Source organism: Labrus bergylta, chromosome 10 (genome assembly GCF_963930695.1).
Source record: "Labrus bergylta chromosome 10, fLabBer1.1, whole genome shotgun sequence".
Taxonomy (NCBI): Eukaryota; Metazoa; Chordata; class Actinopteri; order Labriformes; family Labridae; genus Labrus; species Labrus bergylta.
The window spans coordinates 1,983,023-2,008,412 of record NC_089204.1 but is presented as its reverse complement, the minus strand read 5'-3'; the positions used below and the strand labels follow the sequence as shown (position 1 = coordinate 2,008,412).

General features: G+C 41.3%; 1 protein-coding gene across 3 annotated transcripts in view; it reads right to left on the bottom strand.

Moving 5' to 3' along the window:
- The window catches only part of ttc27 (tetratricopeptide repeat domain 27), an 84,914-nt gene that overhangs the window by 58,002 nt on the left and 1,522 nt on the right, over nt 1-25,390 (bottom strand). Inside the window, exons 2-7 of one of the 3 annotated variants that reach the window (XM_065959677.1) lie at nt 19,110-19,310; nt 16,929-17,052; nt 11,953-12,093; nt 8,312-8,414; nt 1,087-1,245; nt 801-946 (exon numbers count right to left, since the gene is read on the bottom strand). In XM_065959677.1, the coding sequence (XP_065815749.1) occupies nt 801-946; nt 1,087-1,245; nt 8,312-8,414; nt 11,953-12,093; nt 16,929-17,052; nt 19,110-19,310 (874 nt within the window). The remainder of the gene's footprint in view (nt 1-800; nt 947-1,086; nt 1,246-8,311; nt 8,415-11,952; nt 12,094-16,928; nt 17,053-19,109; nt 19,311-25,390) is intronic. The other 2 variants (XM_020647818.3, XM_020647820.3) reach the window with 2 other exon arrangements.

The window sequence follows — 25,390 nt, the reverse complement described above, 5'->3', positions numbered from 1 at the left end:
TCCCAACGATAAAAATAAAAAAGCACATACTCAAAGCGCTTTTACACCACCTGTCACACCCACCCATTCATACCCTTTCACACACTGATGGTAGAGATCACTATGTAGTATCATCAGAAGTAACTAATCCCATTCATACTGAAGCAGCGGGAGCAATTCAGGGTGTCTTGCCCAAGAACACATCAGACATGTTGCTCAGCTGGGGATCGAACCCTCCGGTTGAGAGGCGACGACTCTACCAACTGAGCCACAGCCGCCAGGACTCAAATCTGGGCCGTGCGAGCAAACAGCTAGACAACCGATGCCCCATCAATATAGATTTGAATGCATCAGAGATGCTAGATACGTATCCAGCAACATATTAGGTTGACCCAACCATGTTTTTTTTGTTTTTGAAAAAACGGAATTAGAGGGAGATGGGCATGTGATCCTGTGTAGTTTATAATTGCTTTACCAATTACAGATTGTTCTTATCCAGATTAAATCTTTTGTACACCTGGGCACAAGTTAGCCCAAGATATTAGATTTCCAGAGCATGTATGGGGATACTGGCCTGAAAGGTGAAAATGACCTTGAAACCTTCTTGGTTTGTAAAATGTCAGCACCTCATCATCTCACCGGATTAGACTTTTGTATGAAATAATGTTAGAATTTGAATATTAACTCTTGAGTTACAGGAAGAAATAGTGAAGTTTTGTTTGATTTGCTTTCTTTGTTCTACTGAGGCAGAGCTCTACAATCCAGCAAATGAACAATCAAAGATCCAAGCTCAATAAAAAGGGAATAACAGAAACTCTTACCTTGGGCAGCCTTGACAGAGGTGTGGGGGTGGGGGTGGGACTGGCCTCATCCCCAGTCTGGTGGGGTTGGTCCTGCTTTCTCTTGACCTCCAAGATGAGCTGAGCTAAGTACTTCTGCTGGAAATGGGTCCGTTTGCCAAGAGCACCTTGTTTGATCAGAAACAATCAGTTTAAGCATTCAGTCCAGGTACCTCAGGAAGACGATCATAAGGCATGACATCCTCCTTTGTCTGAGTGCAATCTCAATGACTCAATTCATCCCATACACTGATGCAGCTGTACATACCAGTCATGTTTATATCCAGCCCTGAGAGCTCTTCGGCCTTCTTGATGTGTTCCTTAGCCGGCTTGTACTCATAGTAAGTCAGATTGGTGTAGACACACTCCAGGTGGAACTGGATTGCCAGGTTTTTATGCTCCAACAACAGAGACTGGCATTTGAGCACTGTAAAACAGGACATAGATTTTTTTTTTTTTTTTTTTTAAATCACCACCCACCATCCATAAGCACTGAGAAGGGCTGCTCTCTGCATAGACCCGGTCCAGAGAACGGAGGCCTTAAAGAGACACATTCAAAAGACCAACAGAACATGGAGGTGATGGTGAGGGAGAATGAAAGCCTGTTCTCTTATCTGCCTCTCGGAGCTGCATGTCTCCTCCATCCCTTTCTTTCCATCTCATCTGATTATTACTTCGGCCTCAATGAAGGCATCGTCATGCAGACAGAGAGAGATTATCCGGCAGGAGAAAGAAGCAGAGAGCTGGTGTATAATACATGATGAGAAATCACACACTTTCATTCCTATTCAAGATTAATGAAGATATCCACTGAGCATGGATATGGAGAGGGAAATTTACATGCAACATGTCTGTGTAACCTTTAGCACTGGATGTTTCATTCTGCAGGGAGGTGGCTCGAGTGGGAAAGGAAGAAAACTGGGCCAGATTTTACCATCATCTAACATCTTAAAGAAGAAGTTTGGCTTTGATTTATTGTAATATTTCACCTTTTGTCCAGCAAATGTAGAGCGGCTGTCTTATTTCTCTATGTTAGGATTATGTATGGGGATCATTAGTTTTTTATGGATATTGATACCATTATTAAGACTTAACAATCAGAACCTTCAACCGTACCACCATTAACACTTTTCTATTATTTGGTGGGAAGACAGGGCGGTAATTTGTTTCTCACAGAACTGGTAATAGCTAGGAAAACAATCCCATTTCTCTAACTTATTTACTTAAGTCTCTCACCAAAACCTACATTTTCTTTTTCTTGACATTTGAACACATCACAGTGACATTTTATTAACCTTAGCCTAATAGTCATTTTACAGTTTGGTGGAAGAAGCTGCAGTCTGGTGGAGCCGGCCAAACAGGGTTTTGAATAGAACCAGGTTTCAATCCTCATCTCTAGCCAGTATGCAACCCTTTTATCATTTCTTGTTCTGACAGGCATGGCAACATGGTTGGTTGGTTCAACACTTTAATCCAGAATAAAATGTCTCTACAACTTTTACATGAATTGAATTGAGGTTTGTTTCCAGGATAATGATCCAAATGCTTTGAATTCTTCTCTTGTAAAACCAGAAATTTAACAATTGTGGTTTTGAGAACAATATTGATGGATCAGTCTCACAACCCACTGGCTATCCTCTCATTTTGATTTAGCACGTGGGGGAAGTGGTCAATAGTTTGGCGCTTCAGTGTAGACAACACCAAGACATCCTCTTCTGTGTCCTAGTTACTGTTTAAATTCCAACTTGCAACTTGAGACTCAAGATAGGACTCTGAGTTCATAGACAATGTCTTCCACCAGATGTTAAGGCAAATAGACAGTGGTTACATACATTCCTCCTTTTTGTTCTTCACATGGACTGTTCTACTAGATACAACCACCAAGTGACCATCGATACAATTCAAGCTGAAAATGGATACTAAACATACAGTAAAGGAGCAGATACTACTATCATATACAGCTAACTTCACAGAGATTATTGATTTAACACATTCTTGTCTAACCCTCAGGATGACTTTTAAAATGTAATTTAAAACACCAAGGAATGTAGAAAGGTGCAGCAACATACTAAAGATGTTGTTATGCGTTATGTTATATTGTCAGACATTATCAATCTGAGGCTTTTAGTGGATGTACTTTCATAGAGCTATTCTTGCTTTCAAAGAGCCGTGTTGCAAACATTAAAGTCGGTTTTCTGTTTGACAGATGAAGCTCTCATCTGAAAACATTCAAAAACTGTTTTCCTTTGACTCATTTTAACTCTAAAATATAAAAAGCAGGCTGACATTTGAAAGTAACTTTAGCTGTTTTCACAGAGTTAATTATTTCAGTACAACATCATGAGGTAAAAAATAATTCATTATGCTGCAAAAACTTTGTTTTGTCCATTTTTAAGTTCCTTTAGACTTTCAGCCAGGGTGCACTGACAACACTGTTACTGATTACGTTGATCTAGACTTAGGCTAATGTGCAGGTTTTGTTTTTTTAAAACAACTGGTTGATGTGTGGATGTTATTTCTGTCAACAGAGGTTTTCTTTGGTTTACTACAGCTATAGCACTAGATCACATTTATATCATACAATGGGTGTTCGACCGGGGAGCGACTGGTGTGATCTTCTTGCACATAATAATAATAATAATAATTCCTGGATATATGTCCATTTACACGTGGGGAAGGCTGGAATAAATGGCCTTGCCAGGATAAGCCCTTACTCTCTTGTACACTAAAGATGGTAAGTTGACATTGTGTTTAATTTTAGTGGAACTTAGGAAAGTGACTGAACCTAATATTTACAAGAAGAACATGCAAGAACTCAAGACGGGCTTAATTACAGCACAAGCAATGTAGGGTCCTCTTCCTTTCTTTACCGTAGTGTATAGTGTCAGGTGTCATGGCACGCCCCTTTAATTTGCTGATCATTTGGGATAAATTCATTAAGTCTACAGGCCACTGACTTATGACCAATGGCACAAACTGTAAAGTTGCAAAATGTAGAGAAGCTAAGAAACTAACTCTCGCTCAGCTCCAGAAAATGATCTGATAAACCTAACACTGTTAAGAAAAACATTTTCTTAAGGGCGCGGTCACACTGGCCATTCGTACCGTGCTGTACAAGCACAATTGCCCCCCTGCAGCGCTATTTCCACGCTGCCCGGCACGGCCCGCGGTCACACTACACAGGACTATCCGTGCCTAAGCACAATTACCTCTTGTACATAACATCGTAATACAACACATGCATGCTTTATGTCATTATGAAGTGTGCTCAGTTTACAAACAGGCGGACGAGAGAGAGAGAGAGAGAGAGAGAGAGACGCGCAGTCGAGTCCACGTCTGTACATCGGCGAACAACACAGAGAACATGACAGCTACTTTGTGTCTTATATTGTGTCATTTAGTCAGATACAGACATAAAACTCTGGATTTCTCCTTAATGAAGGCTGTCAGCGTTGTGTACCAGCGTGTTTGTGCTCGTGCATGAAGTGTACCGTGCTGAAGTACACCTCTCTGAAGTGTGCCAAAGCCAAGGAAGTGTATTGAGCTTGAGCACGATACGGAGCGCTCACACTGGACAAACGAACTGGACTTTAGCGTTGAAGCGTGCTTGGGCACGGTATGGATGGCCAGTGTGACCGTGATCCCGATGAAATTTAACTAAAGTGTACATCCCAAACCATTTGTAAGACAATGCCCCCACACGCACACACACTTAGCATTACAATAAAAGATAAGAAAAAAACATCATCATCGTTATAGTGTTTGACTCTGCTACTTAGTCCTCCCTCGTGGGTTTGCTTTCTTAGACCCCCCCCCCCTCTCTCCTTCCTGCTTTCAGGGATATATACAGACAACTCAAGAAGATTTCAGGGGCAGGCTGTCTGAGATTGACTCATATATCCAGAGTACATGTTAGAAAACAGCTTTAAGGAAGCCTTGCACTTCAGTACAATCTCACAGAACTACAACAAGCATAGCTGTAGACTTCTTATCAACTACAGTGGGCAGCTATTTCGGACTACAATAAAAGAAACCACAGTTTTTCCTTTTCTATCACCATACGTCTCTTCAAGTAACTTAATTGTAATGAAAAGCTTTGTACCTACCTTTTATCTTTAGAGATATTTAGAATCAGAATCAAGCTCAGTTATTGAAGTCTCAGCAGAGAAATATTTGCTTTTATAGCTTTCTAACAGAATGAAGACATACACAAGAGACATTCATGAGTTTGTCTCGCTGTGGGCAATTAAAGTGTTCCTTGAATGCTGCAAAGGATTGAAGTGAAATAAAGAAACGCTCAGTCGGTAAGCGCTGTTCTGACAACACGTACTTAATTAAAGCTGTCATGCTGTTAATGAGCAGTACGAGTGAAAAGAAATCAGGAAATTTAGTCAGCAACACTTTCCCTACTGATTGAAATGTCACACCCAAAGCAAACATGATTGCAGCACCCACCCAAAGAAGCTTAGGGTAAAACAGATCTGCATGCTTTCCACAGCACCCCCCGACACTTCTCTCCTTGCGTCACTCGTAAAAGGATTGTGTGGGTAACTGCTCCTCTGGAATATGGATCGAATGATTTTTGTAGCCTGCGCGTACTGCTCACCCTTCACGCTCTGTTAACCATCACACAACAGACTGCACTCCAACAATCACTCTCACTCCCTCCAAACAATAAAACAATAAACCGACAGCCAGCAGCAGCGTTCCAAAAAGGAGAGAAGAGAAACTCAAATGAAACAAACATCTTAAATGCCCTTTAATAAAAGCACTGCTGGTGGATCCAAACGGTAAAAAAAATGAAATGTTCTTCATTTATGAAGAGGGGATTAAATCACACAGTGAGACAACAAATGTTCTCTAAACCACACACTGTTAATGTCATGAAAATAAACAATAGCCTCAGAGCTAATTTCATTTTTTAGTGCATTGCGGCTCAATGCCACGGTTTAAGAAAGCATCACAGGGAGACTGAGGCCAGGCCTGACAAAGTGAATTTACCCTGTGTGAGACTAATGCCAGATGAATAAGTATGTGTGTGTGTGTGTGTGTGTGTGTGTGTGTGTGTGTGTGTGTGTGGGGGGGGGGGGGTTAACGCGTTGGTTTGGGAACAACATAAACCCAGTCCACAAACAAACAGATCCTGCTGCCAGTCTACATCGTCATATTCACAATCATCACAAAGCAGCAGTCAGGAGATAAATATCTCATTTACACAGAGACTGGCTGGGTGCAGAGCGACGAACACAACTGCAAACTGCAGCAAAAGTTTAGAGATGCAGTCATCATGAAAACCAATGCTGAAACAGGCGTTTAAGAAAACTATTTACCAATTTACAATTCTGATAAATTTCAACAAGCTATATGATTGGATGTGAGTAAACTGTTGTTTGGAGTCCCTCACTCTTATTGACATGTCACTTCAACATGTCTTACAAACAGCATGTTTTTGATCTTTCCAGAAATGGTTTCAAAAGATTACCACACTGCTGACACTTTCATTCAAACGTTACCATGAAAACAAGTCAGTGTTTGTCCGAGTCTGACATTTGGGAGAGTGGGGAATGATTTGCGGGCCACAATCTGTGAAGCCCACTCTAAGGACCACAGCCTCCGTACATGGGGCGCACAAACATTGGCTGATTTGGGCCCAGTAAAGTTTCCTCCTGCAGCAACAATGCAGCAAGTTAAAATCAAACTGTCAATGAACAAATCTAGCTGTTTGAAGATCAAAACCTCTGTATTGTTTACTTGTTTTTTTGGTTTTTTTTGGCACAGCGAGGTCAGTGGTTGGCAAGGCCCTGCAGCACTGACCCAAGCAGTGGCTCTTAAAGTTGGTGGTTTGGCTTTTAGAGGGAAGAGTACCCAAAGCCACAGCTTGGCTTAATAACAGTTTTAGACAGGCAGCAGTTTAAGCTTAAAGCTCGTCACTGTACCCAGGCAGCCCAAGTGAAAAGCAGAGGTTGAGGTACCCTCACATCTGTGTGAGTTACTCCTCATTGTTAGACTGCTTGTTTATGAAAATCTCAGCCATAGAATTCTGATTTTTGTCTCTTTCAGTAAGGGCGCGGTCACACTGGCCATCTATACCGTGCTATACACAAGCACGATCGGCCCCCCGCTGCGCCTTTCCCACGCTGCCCGGCACGGCCCGCGGTCACACTACACAGGACTATCCGTGCCTAAAAGCACGATTACCTCTTGTACATAACATCGTAATACAACACATGCACGCTTTATTATGAAGCATGCTCAGTTTACAAACAGGCAGACGAGAGAGAGAGAGAGAGAGAGAGACGCGCAGTCGAGTCCATGTCTGTACATCGGAGAACAACACAGAGAACATGACAGCTACTTTGTGTCTTATATTGTGTCATTTAGTCAGATACAGACATGAAACTCTGGATTTCTCCTTAATGAAGGCTGTCAGCGTTGTGTACCAGCGTGTTTGTGCTCGTGCATGAAGTGTACCGTGCTGAAGTACACCTCTCTGAAGTGTGCCAAAGCCAAGGAAGTGTATTGAGCTTGAGCACGATATGGAGCGCTCACACTGGACAAACGAACTGGACTTTAGCGTTGAAGCGGCCACGGTACGGATGGCCAGTGAGACTGTGCCCTAATAGTGCCGTTTACCACCTCACAAGGCACACACATCCTGACTGAACACCAACTGCAGTAGCAAAACACTTCATGAGTTGTATTCTTGGTACTAAGCTTGGACTAATGAAGGTGTGGTTGCTAAACAGCTTAAAAATATATCCTCAAAAGTCCAATCTTTTCCATGGGAAATGGTTTTAAAGAATAGTGTGGCTGCATTTAAGAAAGATGAGAAACTGCAACACTCTGTGAGCTAATAATGCATGATGGGGTCTGATCAAAACTTCAGACTACAAATGAATCATAGTCGATGGTGGCATGAAGAGAGGCAAGTTTTCATTCTTATCACGGTATTCAAGTGGACAAATAAATCAGTGGTGCTCTTTACTGATCTTGATTTAAAATCTGGAGTCCTCTTTGTCCGAGAGCGAGTAAGTATGTGTTAAACTCTGAGACGAGACCAAGACAGATCATGAATATTACAACAGTAACCCCTCGCCACTCCTTCTTCCCGAGTGTATGCAACAAATAAAACTAAACAACTAAATCCATGTTGTCAAGCTGAAGGGTTTTTATAGTTTGTGTTGAACATGAACATCACAATCATAAAACCTCGACAGGTTTAAACATTCAGCACTAAAAAGGATTCTGTCTGCACTAAATGGCAGTGATGAAAAATGATGTGCCAGTGCAAAATCTCAGAAAGGACAGGTTCAATACAAAGATTCTTCTTTTGAATCTTTTTCAAATAGCTGTAAGTAGGTGAGCTGTTATCTCAACCTCAGCTCCGCTAAGGTACTTTAAATGAATATGGAAAAAGCAGGTAATAGACAACAGTGCCTCCATTTCAAATAACTTAGCAAGCTAACCGACAATGCCATGTTAAAACCACAAACCTTTGTCCATGCTGCTTTTGGCCAATTCAAGGAGTTGTGGAGAACAGGCCTCCAGGATTTGCTGATGCAGGTTGATGTAATGTAGAGTCCACCAGGGCAGCAGCTGGAAAAAAAACATGAAGAATATATGGATCTACAGTTCACTCCTGCTTTCAAACGGTTTGTCCATTTAGTGTTTGAAGCTAAGGTAATTTTAGCTTTAAGGTCACATATCATCCTCCTCTTCAACCAGTTTAAATAAGTCTCAGAGCTTCCCAAAACATGTGTGTGAAGTGTCTTGCCAAAAATCCACTCTGATCCTGTATTTGATCATGTCTATAAACCCCTCTATTTCAGCCCTGCTCAGAACAGGCTGTTTCTGTGTCTGTACCTTTAAATATGTAAATGAGCTGTGTCTGACCACGCCCCCTCTCTAGAAGAGGACATTTCTTGAACTTTCTTGCACTTGAGCAGGCGTTCATGTTCATTTTACAACTCAGAAAATCGTTTTTCCGATGTGACCTTCACCACATGAATGCACCAAAACACCTAGCTGTGAGAGTGTCACCCACCTGGGCGAGGGGTTACTACCCTTTGTGATGTCACAAAGGAGAAAATCTCCAAACGGCCTGTTTGAGCACACGTTTTCTGAAAAGTGGAGCAGGCAGAAGACAGAGGGGATGGACTTTTCTAATGATTGGGGGGTTTGTAGACAGAATAGGAACACATATTAGAGAAACATGATTAAGTGGGTTTTGCATAATATGTGACCTTTACACATCTAAACGAAGAGCTGTAAACAACATCATTTGAGCTTTCAAATTTCAACTTTATTGTCCCCAAGGGAAATTTGTTTCACAGCCAGGTGAGAACAATATGAAAAAAGATACAAAACATATAGAAACACAGGCAATAACTCAGACAATAGAAACAACAAACAACGTGAACCACATTAAATACATGAATACAAGAATTCATCAGGTAACAACAGGAAACTGAGAATGACTAAAAAGTCCATAAAACCATCATCAAATCCAGGAATAAAAACCCATCATCAGTCATCAGGGTCATCATTGGAGTTCAGACTCTCAGTCTTTTATCAAATATAGTTTGAGGTGTTTAAGGTGTCATTCATGCCCGAGCCCTGCGTTCTCAGGGGACGGGTCTTCTGAGTGTCCCAAAGGTCAGAAAGAAGACAGCTGGTGAGCGGGCTTTTTCTTTCTGTGCACCAACACTTTGGAACAGTTTACCTGTGGACATTAGGCAGGGTTGTTCTGTTGAGGTTTTTAAAGCAAAGTTAAAGACCCATCTGTTTACCGTTGAGTATGAGTCATGAATTCTCTGTATGTCTTTCCTGTATTTTAACTGTATTGCTTTGTACAGCACTTTGATTTAAAGCACTTTATGAATACATTTATTATTGTATTGAATTAACATTAATTCCTGTCTTTGTCCAAATCAACAGTTAGTTTCTATTTTTTTATTTCATTAAATTTTTCAGTTGAACTTCTCAATATGCAAATATTTTCATTTTTTTAAAAAGATAAATGTATTGTTTCATTTTTTTGTTAGAACAATGCAGATAAAATATTCAGGCCAAGGGTTTAATTTATTAAACGCATAAAAATTTGAATTATTCAGACACTGCAGCTCAAGGTTTTCAAAAATTGCAACACTTTGTGAGAGAGATCTGATTTCACTTAGCGGTCAAATGGACTAAAGAAACATTTTGGCAGATATGAAAGAGTTGCATATTGAGAAGTTTGTTTGGTGGTCTTTCTTCACTATGATTTCAGCATCTTAGGTCAGATGGAACATGCTTAGGTTAATACAGAAACAGAAAGTGCTGCTCTTGAGGCCCCTTAAGCACAAATAAAACACAAACAGTCAGAGTGGTGCATGTGGGAACAAAGTGCTGACCACGCTCTAAAAACAGCTAACTCCTTTGCTTTTTTGCGTCCGACCAGAACACAAAGCGGCAGGGTGAAAAAATGGCTTGGAGCCATGCAAGTGCTGTACTTCCTTTTAACACCCAAACAACCTCACTCCTTGTTCTGTCCTGTTCAGTGCTGGGAGAGTGGAAGTGAACCATGTAAAAGAGCTTATTTGTGTGTCGGGGAGGATATCTCCCGCCTCATGACCCCATCTGCTATTGTGTGGTTACATGGACGTTTAATTGTCTGTCTCAAGGAACACACACACACACACACACACACACACACACACACACACACACACACACACACACACACACACACACACACACACACACACACACACACACACACACACACACACACACACACACACACACACACACACACACACACACACACACACACACACACACACACACACACACACACACACACACACACACACACACACACACACACACACACACACACACACACACACACACACACACACACACACCAGAGTCACCTATAGCAGGAGAGCGTTGTTGCACTTGTGTCCACATGCCAAGTGCTGATTTGTGACGCTATGCACATTGTCTGACATCAGTATAACAATGATTTCCTGCCCTATGTGACTTCACGTTAATTTGTTCTTTAAGAGGATGTGACTTATAGAGAGCTGAGGCCAGAGTGACTGCAAGTGTTCACCATTTATTCAAATTACTCTGCATTTAAGTTGTTCACATGCAGTTCAGATTAAACGTAGGGAGAGAGAGCCAATAAACTGGTACATTTGGTAAACATACCAGTGTTTCCCCTAGGTTTACAGTGTTGGGACAAGCCGACACGACGACACAAACACTTGAAGGAATCTTGGTGTTCATGTGTTACTTTTAATGACAGCTGTCCTTTTCTATTGGAAAGGTATCCTTAAATGACTTCTTTCCCTGATTTCAGACTCTATTCACTATCTATACAATAAAAGGCACAAAAAGCACAAAACAATTATCCATATGTTTTTTAACTTGATCGGGGGGGGGGGGGGGGGGGAGAAGTATCCTCGTATCCAAAATGTTCCCGCTGTTATCTAAGTTGACAAGCTCCAAAAGCTCAACCAGGAGATGCTGGCCAGATGGCTGGGCAAGAACGCCTCCTTTCACGCAGTGACACAGACCACAGAACTTAGAACTCTGACAATCAGTTACCCAGAACTTCCACCAGATACATGTGCATTGCTTGCTTGTCCGCTCCACTACGGCTCCGTGCACCCTCATCAGTCGGACAGCTGGAGTCAAAGGACTTCCCGTGATAATTAAAGATTACACTGGCGAAAGCGTGAGTACGATGTACAGTATGTGGTATAAAAACCCTTATAAACACAACAACAAACACACAAAAGGTCATTGTTCTGAACCGTCAAAACGGAATGTTTTATCCTGAAAAAAATGAACCAGATGTTTTAATGTTGTTTGGGTGTCTGTGTTATTCATGGTATTGTGTGACTGTTGTTTTCTAATGCAATTTTTTTTAAACACACAAAAACAAAGCTAATTCTGCAGCTGCAAGATCAAGCATTTAACAGAAGGACTTCCAAATATTTGGTGACTATTAATAATCCATTAGTAGTACACCAAAATATGTTTCAATGGGTCCTGCTACAGGGGCTATGTATGTTACCATGAAACTAGATTCCAAAATAGGCCTATTTAATTGATGACAAAGAAGCGATGGTGACAGCCTTACCTGGAGGTTGTCCATCTTTGAGGAGCACTTGGTGAGAATAACCCTGGCCAGCAGGAGGAGGAAGGGGTTGGCCACCAGGCTGTAAACAGACTCCCCATCCAGGAGCAGGCTGGAGTGGATGGCCTCAACCAGGGTCTGGGTCTGTCAGTAAAGAAAGGATTATGCTAGGTAAGTCATCTCTACTGAAAAGGAAGAACAGTAGATGTTGAGATTTTTTTGAGGAGCTGTAGTTACAGAAGAAAGTTAATTGTGTTGAGAGACATTTTGATCAAAGGCAAACCAAGACTTGTTTTGATGTTGATACATATTTTGGCCAATAGTTTATTTGAATGAATAAGTTATTAAGTTAACAAGAGTAAGATAAATACATTCCAGAACAAAAAACTACTTCAAAGTGTTCTCTGGGAGACAAACATTTAAATAATTCAACAATTTCTATTTGCCGAACACTACTTTGACATTTTTCTCTTGAAATTATTTTTTTTATAATTTTTTTGGCCATTTTGCCTTAATTTTTCAGGAAAGTTTAAGAGAGACAGTGGGCCTAAGGGGTGATGGCATGTACCAACTGGTTCCTGATCGGTGACGACTGCAGCCTCTATTTAAGGGAGGGCTGCTCTACTGAGCTGAACTGAACCAGCGCCCCTCTTTAAATACTCAACCCAACATTTAATCAATTAAAAAACCTAGTTTTAGAAATAGGCAAAAAGGTGGGACTGAGGCGGGCCTAAAGCCTCCTGACTAACAAGTATGACACGACCACCGATCATTCAACTCAGTCACGCCCACATTCATTCAAAAGTTATAAAATTGCACCTCACACCCCCATGAAATGTGTAACAATAACAAATAAACTACTGAGACCAAAACCTTTTTTAGAGCCAGGCTGTAAACCCATTTATTCAGCAGTTGAATTGGGTATTTTAAGAAAGGATCTAAGGAGGAGTCCTTGGCTTTTGAAACCAGCCTACAGTGGACTTTCAAGGAACTGCAGCTTTTTCAACTTCCCCATTAGCTTTATTTGTCAACACTGGAGGTTGCTACTTCATACAAACATTTGCAACATTCAAACATTTCAATCAAAAAGCAATTACACATATCTGTCTAGGGATACCACCGCTATCCAGCCATTCATCCACTGTAGGCTGTTAAGAAGCCATGAGAGCCTGTTTCTATTCCCCATCCACATCCTCCAATTCTGAACAGTGATCATAAAGGTACCCAGGCAGGATGGGATTTAATCCCTTGGAATAGACCCAGGTTCCTCTCTCAGATGATCATGCCCAGCATACCTGCACATGGACCTGTCTATAAATCACCATATTCCAAATTGAAAATTGAAATGAAATGTAAGGAGTAAATCTCATTTCAGCTTCTTGTGTTCATAATAAAATCCATTCTGTCACGTAACTCACATAAATAGAGGTTGGAAGGCAGATCGACATAGATGTAGAAATCTTTGCCTCCAGGCTGAGATTCCTCTTCTCCACAACAATCCAGTACAATATGTCTCTTTCACAACAGATAATTTGACTTGTGATCGTGGGAACGCACATGCACTATTAACACCACTGAAAGATGGAGCAATGCTCTACTCAGGTATCTCAGTAAGTCTTCAGAGAGCAATGATTTCCTAGCATGCACATCCCAAGTAGCCAGCAGTTAGCTGAATGACATACAGAATCTATTTACACTTTAAAATCCTTCATTGCAAACCTTTAAAGGCAGCGTTGGTAATTTTCTCCAGATACACTTTTCAAGAATTTGGTGGAAATTGCCTTTAGGTCCTAACAGACATTAATAACTCATGTTCTCTGAAAAAGGAAGAAAGAAAATCCATCATCTGTAACAGTCTGTAAGTCTGTAAAAACTTCAACCAATGTCTGCCACGAGGTACCAATCTGATGAACCAATCAGACCTCCCTGTCGCCCTGCTCGTTCTCTACCCCTTGCGTGCACATGCCCACACTCAAAGCATGAGCTTAGCTCCGCTTCTGGACCAATGGTGCTTGTGAATGTAAGTGAGGGGGCGTGGCTTTTGAGGGAGCACAGAGGGGAGGGGGTGGGTGCAGACGGAGCACAGAGGGAATGCTACTTTCAAAATCATGCAAAAATTAACAACCCTGCCTTTGAGCAAACTTGGAAATGTACACAAAGACAAGCAAATGTCAACAAAATCATTCATTCAGTGTTGTGTTTTTGTCCACCAGACACATAAAAAGGACACTATTTCCTACTTTTGGCTTTTTTTTGGTTAACAACAACTACTGGGAGAAATATCTGGCACTGCTCATTGAAGTTCACCATCTGGTTCCTAACAGATGAATGCAAATTCATTTAACAGGTAAATAACATATAAAATAAGAAAAACTCTTTGCAGCCAAAAACCCCGGCTGATGGGTGAGTCCTAATCCCTTCTGGAATCAGAGAGAATGACGCTGAAGAGAGTAAATCTGGTCATGATGTTGATGTTAAGTGCTGCCGTTTTGAACATTTCTTTCAAATAAAGTGTCAACTATCTTGTTTTGTTCTTTGAAGAAAGAATATCAAAATGTGCAGGTCACAACATTGACACTGCAAACACAGTGCAAACAGTACATCTGTATTAGTCTGTTAAAACGAGCAAGTTTCTGCATGGTGATTATTAAAACATAGCCTAACCAACATGATCTCCTTTCTATAAATTCATTGTAAAAAGTATATTCACTTTTGCCCCTAGATGAATCAAATCCACATGACAAAAGCTTTGCCATGTTTGTCCTCCTTCACCTGTGCTGTCATGCATATATAGACTCCCTGCTTTACAACACGAGCGCCTCGATATGACAGCGCAGATAAATTATTGATGCCAAAGGCATTACTTTGATAAAAGAAATGGCCCTCTCGTCTGGTGTAATGGGAGTGTGAAAGCAATATTCTGCTCTCCGTGCAGCAGTGCCTCCTCTACCTGATGTAATTAGGACCCAAGAGATGCTTCATTACTGGGCAGTGGGCACTTCTCCTTCTCTTTCTGGTCTGGCTCGGCTCACTTTATGCTACAACATAAATTATTTTCTGGTTCACCATTTTACCACAGAGAATATAGGGAATTATTTTATAGAATCGATAAACTTAGCACACAAATTAAACTAATTTATATCACTATTTTAAAAATATATTGAGGTGAAATAAGCATCTCTGGTAAAGGTTTCAAAATGCACCGTGGTTTGTTGACATGGATCCAGCGGTGGATCTGGAGCTGACCAATCTGTCTGAAGGTCAAACCGCACAAAGCAAGCAATCAATCTTTATTTTATACAGTATAGCGCCAATTCGTAAGTATTACCTCGAGACGCTTTACAAAAAGCAGGTAAAATACCTTACTTATTGCTACAGTCATCAGCCAAAACTGCACCAGGCTTGAAAAAGGGACAGGGGGAGATGGGATGAGTTGTAGGAAGAGTGATAGGGAACGATATTTACAGGAGGACTTCTCCGGAGATTCTCCCGACCTAGTCGTTCACATATGCTCCTCACAGCGGGGGACTTTCCCTGTCAGAGGGGAGGGGGGGACTATCCCTGATAGAGGGGAGGGGGATCGGGGGATTTCCTGAGGTAAGACGTGACGTAAATAAACAACGTGGAAGTAGCGGCCAACGCAACAGAGTCCACTACACAACGTTATAATGAGAATATCTGTCTTTATATCAATGCTATGTGTAATCCAATGGAATGACAACATCCACTAAAGAGAGGAGAACAACATACTGACGAACAGAAAACAGAATGCAGATGTTCAACTGCAGACACTTCAGGTAGTCACTGTATATAAACGTCATTCTCTTTCTATTGGCTCGAGTTGAAATCTCCAGAGTATATGCTGCCGCGTTCAGACATCAGCTCACTCAGATATTCTGTGGATAAAATACTAGGGGTCTGGAGGAGAAACTCCAGGTAAAGTCTGCGCCAAAAATGTGTCTGTTTGCGTTCACACAGTCTAAAGAACCTCCGGGTAGTCTAATCTCCAGAGCTTTTCAGGAGATGTGTGAAAAGGGTTTTAGTGACTACTTACTGAAGTTGTTCACTCACAAATGTAACTAAGGGCTACTCAGTGGCACAAAAAGATCAACATACTGTCCTGAAGGCTCCCAGTGAATCCAGTCTAACAGCAACATGTCAATCTGACAGATCTTTGTCTCGCATTGTCAATAATCAGAAAGCAGACAGAGCTACAAACACATTTTTAACTCAGAAAGTTTGGATCTGCATGATTGAGAGCATGAGATCATAGTGGACGTGTGTATAAGCTCTATGCAGCGTGCAGACACAGAATACAAACATCACTACCCCCTCCCATTGGCTCGAGCTGAATTATCCTGATTACATCCTGCTGTGTTAATTTAGCACAATATTTTCAACACAGCTAAACACAGGATCACAGCGTCAGGAGGTGAACAATGTAAAATTGGTTTACCGATTGTGGCTAACATTAGCATCTCTAGTACCCCCAGATTTGGCTCCTCTTGCAGGTTAAATGTGGTTACAAATTGATGAGTTGACTGGTTATATGAATGCCAGTTTAACCTGTAACAACCGACATACAGCTTTTGAGAGATGCTATCCATTCAAATGCCAAATGTTGGCAGTAGCCACTACCTGGAGCAAAACATAACATTTGATCGACATAGCGGGCCTGGATTGTTAAAAATAATTATTAGTTTAACCGACGATAATTCTGGTGCCGACTAGCATGCATTTGTTTAATCAACTTTTCAAAAAACTAACCCAAATAAACTGTCCAGTTAGATTTTTGTGATTTCAATCAAGACTTGTAGAACATTGTTGCAAAAAAATACTTTAACAGTAACGTAGGCCTTGGGAAAACGTAACACTTTTAAAGTTAGTTTCACTTTTCAATTAATTAGCTAATATGATGTCAGTATACATCATTGATGTGATAACAAAAGTCAGGAGAGAATGATGAGATGGTATCCTACCTGAGGGGAGAGCAGAGCTGAAGGCAGCAGGTCTGAGATCTGGATGGAGGCCGGAGGACCAGTCCAGTTACTCTGGGCAAACATGTGGAGGCAGGACACAGCCAGGGCCATCACCACCAGCTCCCTGCAAAAGGAGAAACAAGACACACTGGACTTAGTGGAGAGAAACACGGGTCAGTAAAGATGATATCTAAATGTACCTTAAAGAAAAGGAAAACACTTTATGGTACTCAATGATGCTCACAGAAGTTTCTAGAAAGGCAGAGTGAAAAGTATTTTCTTGCTGCCTTCCTCTGCAGATAATTAGTGTTTTAAAAAAGAGAAATACAGCAGACATGCTTTGCTGCCTTTCTATTAGGCTGAGAGAGCGATGGAAGGTGATGAAAGAGAAGAAAAGGATCCAATCATGATGAGGCGAGGGAAGAGGAGGAGGAGCAATATGTGCTGCATTCAACATTCAGTCGTGGACTGCTCTCCTCTGAGAGAGGAAGGGCGGAGATGTTAAGCTGTCCTTATTAAAAATTAATAATTCATGACAAAAGGAATAAAGGAGGTGAAATAAGAATGAATAACACTATTGGGAAAAGCTTCGTGCCACGCTCAACTACTCCCACCAACAAAACCCACATCATCAGGTAATGGTGGAGATTTAATTAACGTGCTGACTTCAACAGCCAACAGTGAACTGGCTAGTACTAGCCCCGTTCACACAGCCAGGAATCTGGAGCTAATGTTGAGCCATACTTTAGCCATGTTGAGGTAGTAACCAAGCAGAACTGAAGAGGGTAAATTGGGGAGCCAGCAGGACCGGACAGGGGTGTGTGGTTGTGATGTACTGTTTAGCATTTGATTAACTACTACTGGGTAATATGAAAAAAAGCTTGCCGCTAAATTGAACAAAATTTGAATTAGAGAGACAACAATGTAGAGGAGCAGCATTGCTGCACAGTGTGTTCATTATGTGGAAGTGTTCCACATGACGTCAGTCACGACTCAGTTTGGTGACACTGCCTTGTTGCCAACCATCAACTATTAAAACATGGATGTAGTCTCAGTGACATCACCCATTGGTTTCTGTAGGGGTGTTTTGAAGCCCAACAATATCAGTCACCATATGGGGAATATTGGCACAATTTAGGGGCATATTTGAAGAACTATTACATCACAATACAATGAGGCACAGAAGCTGATTATGTACATGTATTCATAATGAAACCTTAATATAATAATACTGATAAGTAGAAAAAAAAACCTGTACAATTTCTTACTAATAAAGAAATGACCTGTAGAGACCAAAACCTTCTTTTGAACCCAGCTATAAAAATGTATTTCAACTGTAAAAATGGGCATTTTAATATGGGACCTAATGGAGATTCATTGACTTTTGCAGCCAGTCTCAAGTGGACACTCGAGGAACTGCATTTTTGCGCACTTTGGCTGCATTGGCTTCATTTTTCAACACCAGCGGTTGCAGCTTGTTGCCAACTCAACAAATAAAACATGGTTATATGGCAAAAAAAGATGAACCTCACTGTGCCGGACCAAACATATAGCACTGTGTTTGATAGTCAAAAATCATATGAGTGAATGTTCCTGTTACTCTATGAGATTAAAGTGTTTATAAGAGTGTATTAGAGGCCTCAAACTGGAGGATCACTGAATAAGATGCTTTTCTTTTTGGATCTTGACACCTTACAACTGGTCCAAATGATCTCATCATTAGTTGAAAATCTTATAAAGGCATATCAGATATCTGATGAGCTTACTTATGTTACTTTACAATCATAACTGCAATGACACAGATGAGAACTTCACCAGGGAAAAAAAGCTTTTCTTGCTTCCTCACACTAATGTTTTTAAAAGAATATGACAATCAAACTCAAGAGATAAGAATAAAGCTTCAGCTCCATTTCATGGAAAGATCATCGCAATCACTAAACTTTACCAGCTCTGCAATTCCACTTAAAAGGACTCAATCAAAAGCATGAGTCACATTGTGAAGGATTTATGTCTAACTGCTTTGTGCAATGGTGGTTGCAGCAGTAAAAAAAAAAAAAAAAAAAAAAAACACATCACAAAAAGTTAATACAATTTTTTCAGACTCTCCCGGCTGCTACAGCCAGTTAAAACACGTTTGTGAAAAGTTTGTGTGACAGCTAGTGCACTCCCCTGCAGTGTTACCTGTTTGTCTGGTCGTTGTTGGCTCCACAGGTCAGGTACAACAGGACCCGTCTCTCCAGGTAGGCCTCGATGTCCTCATCCTCGTTGCTGCTGCTGCCATCTCCAGTGAGCAGATCTAACACCTGGTGGCTCAGCAGAACCGCCTCAAAGTCCCCCTCCATCAAAGACTCCAGCAGAGAGCCAGCTTCTAAAAGAACACAGCTTACATTGAGTTCACATTAGACTTGTTGGGACTCTAATGCATGTGGTCACATAAAAAACAAAGTCATATCACACAGTGGAAACATAAAACAGCTCAGAGCTGCTTGCAAGTTTTTCCAGTGACTTTCGAGCACTGCGTCAAAGTCAAACTCTGACTTAAAGCTCTACCATGTAGTTCCATCTTTGTACACTCCCTTACACAATGAACCAATCATAGCTCACCTGTTGTTACAATCACAATACTAGTGCAGGAACATCCTCAAATACAGCCAAAAATGCAGGATTGGGTTTCAACAAGTACAATGAAGTCCACTAGTTTTACCAGAAATCAATCCAAACCATTACTTATTCCAGATTTATGAATAAATTATTAAAACAACAACAGTGCAGTGATGGCAGAGTTGAAGCCCAAATGCACATCAGTGGTATTTGTTTCTAATCAAGGGTATTGCGAAAACTGCTGTGTTAATGTGTTTATTCTAATTTCCCAGGCAGCCTTACAAAAACTGGCTGGCAAGGTTAAGGAAAAATAAAGCGCCGTACTCCACCCCAAAGCTTAGGCCAACTTGACGATCCATCTCCCCTCATTTGTCTCGTATTGTTGTGCCGTGATTTTTAATCTAAAGCCATATTCTCATTAAGTCAATGAGCATATTGAAACTATTCCCCACAGATGAGGCGTACAATGTGTGAGCGTTTGGTGGTGAGCTAACACTCCCACAGCATTGCACGCTCTGTTGCTGAGGAGGACCAGCTGAGGAGGCCAATGGTGTGTTGATGGAAAATGTTGATTTATGAAAGGACAGAGGAAGGCTGCTGGGCCGCTGCTTCCACACCAGAAATAATTGTGTTGCTCGTGTGCTCGCTTCAACATCTCCCCTCCTATCATTAGCTTTTTATTTGAGGAGGGAGACTGGCTTGGCTCATTAGCATTGATTGCTTTCTGTTCCCTCGGTAGAGAGAACAGAGGGAAAGGAGAGGTTGTTGGTGTTCTGAGCTGCATGTCAAAGTTTCTATGATCGTCTTCACCCACCAAGAAAAAGTGAGAGCGGACAAAATATTCCTTCTGCCAGAAAAGGGAGGGAAAAGCTTCTAAACTCATCCTTGATTATCTTTTCTTTTCCAAAAAAAACGCCTCTTTTAATAAACAAGAACAATGTTCAGCCAATTTCCAACGTCTCAGTGTGCCTCAAATGCTCAAAAATAATAAGCAATTGCTTTTGCTGCTTAGGGAATTTAAACAATTTCCAACTGACTGGCTAAGCTTCATAAACAACATTTACACTTATTACAAACAACATCACTACCCCCAAAAAATCTTCCCGGCTTTATTTCCTGTGCCGAGGACGATGGGTTTTTAATCAAAGAAGGAGTGAAACCGCCTACCCTTCTGTTTTCTGTTATGTAATAAATCAGAGATTGCAGATTGTAAAGTCTCATGAGCCGTGAACAGGAGGGGTGGTTCGGGACTTCAGGGAACAAACTGCATCAGCTGTTTGGTTTTTTTTTTTCATTAGGAAATGAGCAGTCAAAACCAACAAAAATAGCCTTAATTATCCTGCAAATTATAGTTAAAAAATTACATTTTGATATTGTTGAACTCACAACATTTCTTGGCAACTGGTAGTGAGTTTACTGGATAATTCTTACAAAAAAATAGCAACCTGCCATGTCAATAACAACACTTTGAGAACAGTGTGAGCGCTGAGTCAGGAGATCAGGGACCAAAACTTCCATTTAGACAGCTTGTATGAAATGGACCCAGCAAGTTTGTTTTGATTATAGTTACATCTGCCTCAAGCAGCAGGGTGTCCTTTAAGTTGCAAAGTGGGGCCTCCATGGATCCGTTTGGTTGTACAGCATATCCCACTAGGGGTGTGCACGTAACCGGTTAGCAAATCATAACCGTTTAGGAAAAATCAGTAAACGAAAACCTTTTTTTTATGTTGTTGTTTTTTTTTTATTATTATTTCAAAATGTTTTAGAGACACGCATTCAATCATCTCTGATCAAAAATAACACATACTATTTATTTAGAGATAAATAAAGCTACAAGTGTTCCACTTTGAGACTACTCAGCGAAGTGCAGCGTGGAGGTTTTTTTTTTTTTTAAATGAGAAAGGAGACCAAGTCAAATGTACACTGTGTGGTGTACATTTGACTGAGTGATCGGGGGCCTGAGTCCTTCTGATCGAGGCTCAGCCCGTGGACGGTGTGAGGCCGGTAACGGCCCCCGTCGCGCCGGGGTCCGGTCTTCTCGGAGTCGGGTTGTTTGGGAATGCAGCCCAAAGCGGGTGGTAAACTCCATTCTAAGGCTAAATACTGGCACCTTAAGGGAAAGTTGAAAAGAACTTTGAAGAGAGAGTTCAAGAGGGCGTGAAACCGTTGAGAGGTAAACAGGTGGGGTCCGCGCAGTCTGCCCGGGGGATTCAACTCGGCGGGTAAGGGACATTTGGCTTTCATACTCATCATGGTAGTTGTTTTATCATATTCTATGGCAAGTTTTCTGTGTTACTTATATAGCCTACTTTATAAAGCACAATTGTATCTGTCTGACAACTTTGAGTGGCAGCAGTGATGCGGAGGAATCTTTCTGAAAAGCAGCCGCACCCTGCATTGGCGCGACTGTGGTCCACTTTTTCTTTTCTTTTCTTCTTAATTAAAAAAAAAAAAAGGTTAACCGTGTACATGAAAAAAATGACGTCGTGTAACCATTTACAATTTTTTGTAACCGTTCACACCCCTATATCCCACAGATGCTCGGGTGGATTAAGATCTTGGGAATTTTGGGATGAATTCAACACCTTGAACTTGTTGTGTTCCTTCAGGCCACCTTCTTCTATTGATCCTTCATTTTCATGTGTGCTTGGAAGTGGGTCTCCTTCTCTCAGAACCAGCATTAACTTAACTGATAGTCTAATATCGGCCGATATTATTGGCTGGCACATTAAAGGGGCGGGTTCTAATAGTGTCGGTCGGCCCTCAACTGAAAGGTCGGGGGTTCGATTCCTGACTCCTGCAGCCACGTGTCAGTGTAACTTGGGCAAGACACTTAACCTCAAGTTGCTCCCTCGGCTTCGTCAGCGGTGTGAGAATGTGTATGAATGGATTATACCATAGACTGTACTAATGGACAAAGCCTGAATGAAGTCACCCATCTGTTCCTGCAGGGGGCGCTGGAGTCTCATTGATGGCAGTTGCCATGCTGAAAATGCCATCTCAACCTAACTTTCAGTCAACTTAACGACTGGAGCAAAGAGCTGGAGCTGAGGCGGGTCTTAAGCCTCCAAACAAACAGCAAAAAGTGCTTTGAGTAGTAGTCAGAAGTCCTTGGCCGAAACTGAACCTTTGGACTAAAGAGTTATGCAATATCCTGATTGTTCAGGATGTTTCCAGTAGACCAATGTTATCATATTTCATCCTCTGGGGACCATGAGTAATCCAACAGCAATCCCATTTGTGTTGAGATGTCATTTAAAGAGAAACATGTCAACCTCATGGTGGCACTAGAGGAAATTTCAAGAGTATAAGAAAAGTCTTCAAGATCCTTCCTGAACCTCGTCACTCCCGGATCTCTTTCTCCAGAACACTATGCATCATATCCAAAGCCTTGATGTAGTCACGTGAGAACAACACACTCTCAGGTAAGAAAGGTGAAAAAGAGAGGTTTAATCTCCGTCCACTTTCACACTAGTCTCACACTTCCTGGAGTGTGGGTTTTTTTATTTATAGAATACGCTGGCTAATCACTCGCTTCCTAACTGTGTAACTTCTTCAGAAAGTCAATCTTACTTTATAAATGCTGCTCACTCACAACTTCCGATTCTATCAGGGTGTCAACGACGAGGTCACAGACCCACATCCTCACATCTCCAGCCCACTTAAGTCAGTCACATGATCCCTTAACTGCACCCTTGGCTTTAATAAGCAATTGTGGGGTGACTGACTGGTGTTGTGAAGAAGATGTGGAGATTTTCATCTCCCTGCTGGTCTAATGAAACCCAGGGGCTGCCATAATAGAAGAGTGAGAAGGGAGGGAGAGGATGAGGATCAGGAAGGGCTCTGGCTTTATGAGGGAGAAAATGAAAGCCTGAGGCATGGCCACATGTTTAATGACATTTCAGCTACTCTTCAGGTCTACCGATGAAATGGCAGCAATTATGGAAAACAAGGCAGAGGCCCTCAAATTAGTCCATAATTCATCAAGGTTCAGTCAATGAGCTGCAGTTAATAAGGCAATGGTGAATAGATTTTGCAAAAGTGTAAAGCAATGACCAATACACAACCAGGATGAAGGATCAGGAATGTCTCATATACGTAGATATGGCCGTCTCCATGCTGTGTGTGGAAGCCAGTTTTCACTTGGAAACCGCTCCTCGTCACGGTCTGGTGGTTTCTCCTTCCGCTGTAGAGCTGGTTGGGTTGACTGAGCCTTAATGAGTTTCATTAAACTTCAATCAGCTTCATTAGTCTGGGTTTAATCCGGATTTTTATTGTTCTTCATCATCTGCATGCTGTCCAAGAGGCTTTTCAGAAATACAACTCTGAAGAGACAACATGACCAGAATCCAACACAGTAACTACATCCCCCTTTTGCTAATATGCAGACGTGGTATTAGACAATATGACAATTAAAATTCAATAGACCGGAAATTGCAAATTAAACACAAAATAAATGAATAAAAACTAAGCATACACTCAACGTCTCTGCTCTGCTCACGTGTTCCTACAGAGGGCGAGTTTTCTTCTTTGTCACACTGACTCTCTTTTATGGTTCGTCTCAGACGCAGTGCCAGCATATGAATTTTGGCTGAGCCTGAGGGAATTACAACCATTTGCTTTTCATATACCATATTTTATAACCTTCCTTTAAAGATATTTCTCTGAAACTTTTACGATAAATACACACCTTTTATTCCCCCGCAGCCTTTAATATTTGATTAGACACACACACGTAAAGAACGCAGCTCTTATATTACAAAAACTCTATGGATGATGGTGACCAACACATCCATTTTTCACAACACAGAGATTAAGAAAATCCACTGTTTTTGGTGATCTATGGATTATTATTGGTTATGTAAAGCAGAGGGTTACATTGCTGCTTTAACCCGCTGCGATCTGTTAATGATGAGTGTAACTCATTATGATGCTATAGTCTGTTAATATCAATGGACGAGGCCTGTATGACATCACTCATCTGTTACCTCAGGGGGCTTTGGAGTCCTATGGATGGCGGTCACCATGCTGAAAGTTCTGTCTCAACCTAACTTTCAGTCAATCTAGCGACAGGCTGAGAGCTGGAGCTGAGGTGGGTTTTAATCCTCCTGAAAAACAGTTCAATCGGGCTCAACTGTCAATGAGGTCAGCTACACGCCTTATTGTGAAAAAACACTTTCCATTATCAAAACAGATGAGTTATCAAAAACTCCACCTGCTGCAATTTCTGCAGCATTTCATTTTTTAATGTGGTGTGTATGTGACTTCCAAGGCTCTTGGATCCAGCCTCAAATGGACCCTCGACAAAATGCAGGATTTTGCACTTCCACACTGTCTTCATTTTTCAACACCACATGTTGCCACTTGGGAAATACCAACATTACTTTGATAATGCATTACATCAGCAGATACTTTTTGATTGTAGTAACTAGTTACCTATTGTCAGGAACTTTCTTATCAGTGGTTAGGATAGCAAATCTTTTTTATTTTCAGTTTAAAAGCCCCGCAACATACAAATCCGCCATCAAATCGTTAATTCAAGTTCAATAGAAAGAGGATGTAGAGATCCTATCATGTGTTTTCTCAGCAGAGTAAAGCACACTGTTAGCAGCTTAAGAATAACAGCAATGACACTCACTTTAAGTCGAGCATCAAAACAGCAGCTCACAGACAGAGTATACACCAAGCACCAGCTGTACCTTCAGAATAAAAACATGTACCAGTCTCATTTCCCTACATGTAAACACAGGGATTGTTTTCTTCAACAGCTGGGCACAAGAGTCACAACCTGACAACTTAAAGCAGGAGAGAGAGAGGGGGGGGAGAGATAGAGAGAGAGGGGGGGGGGGATAGAGAGAGAG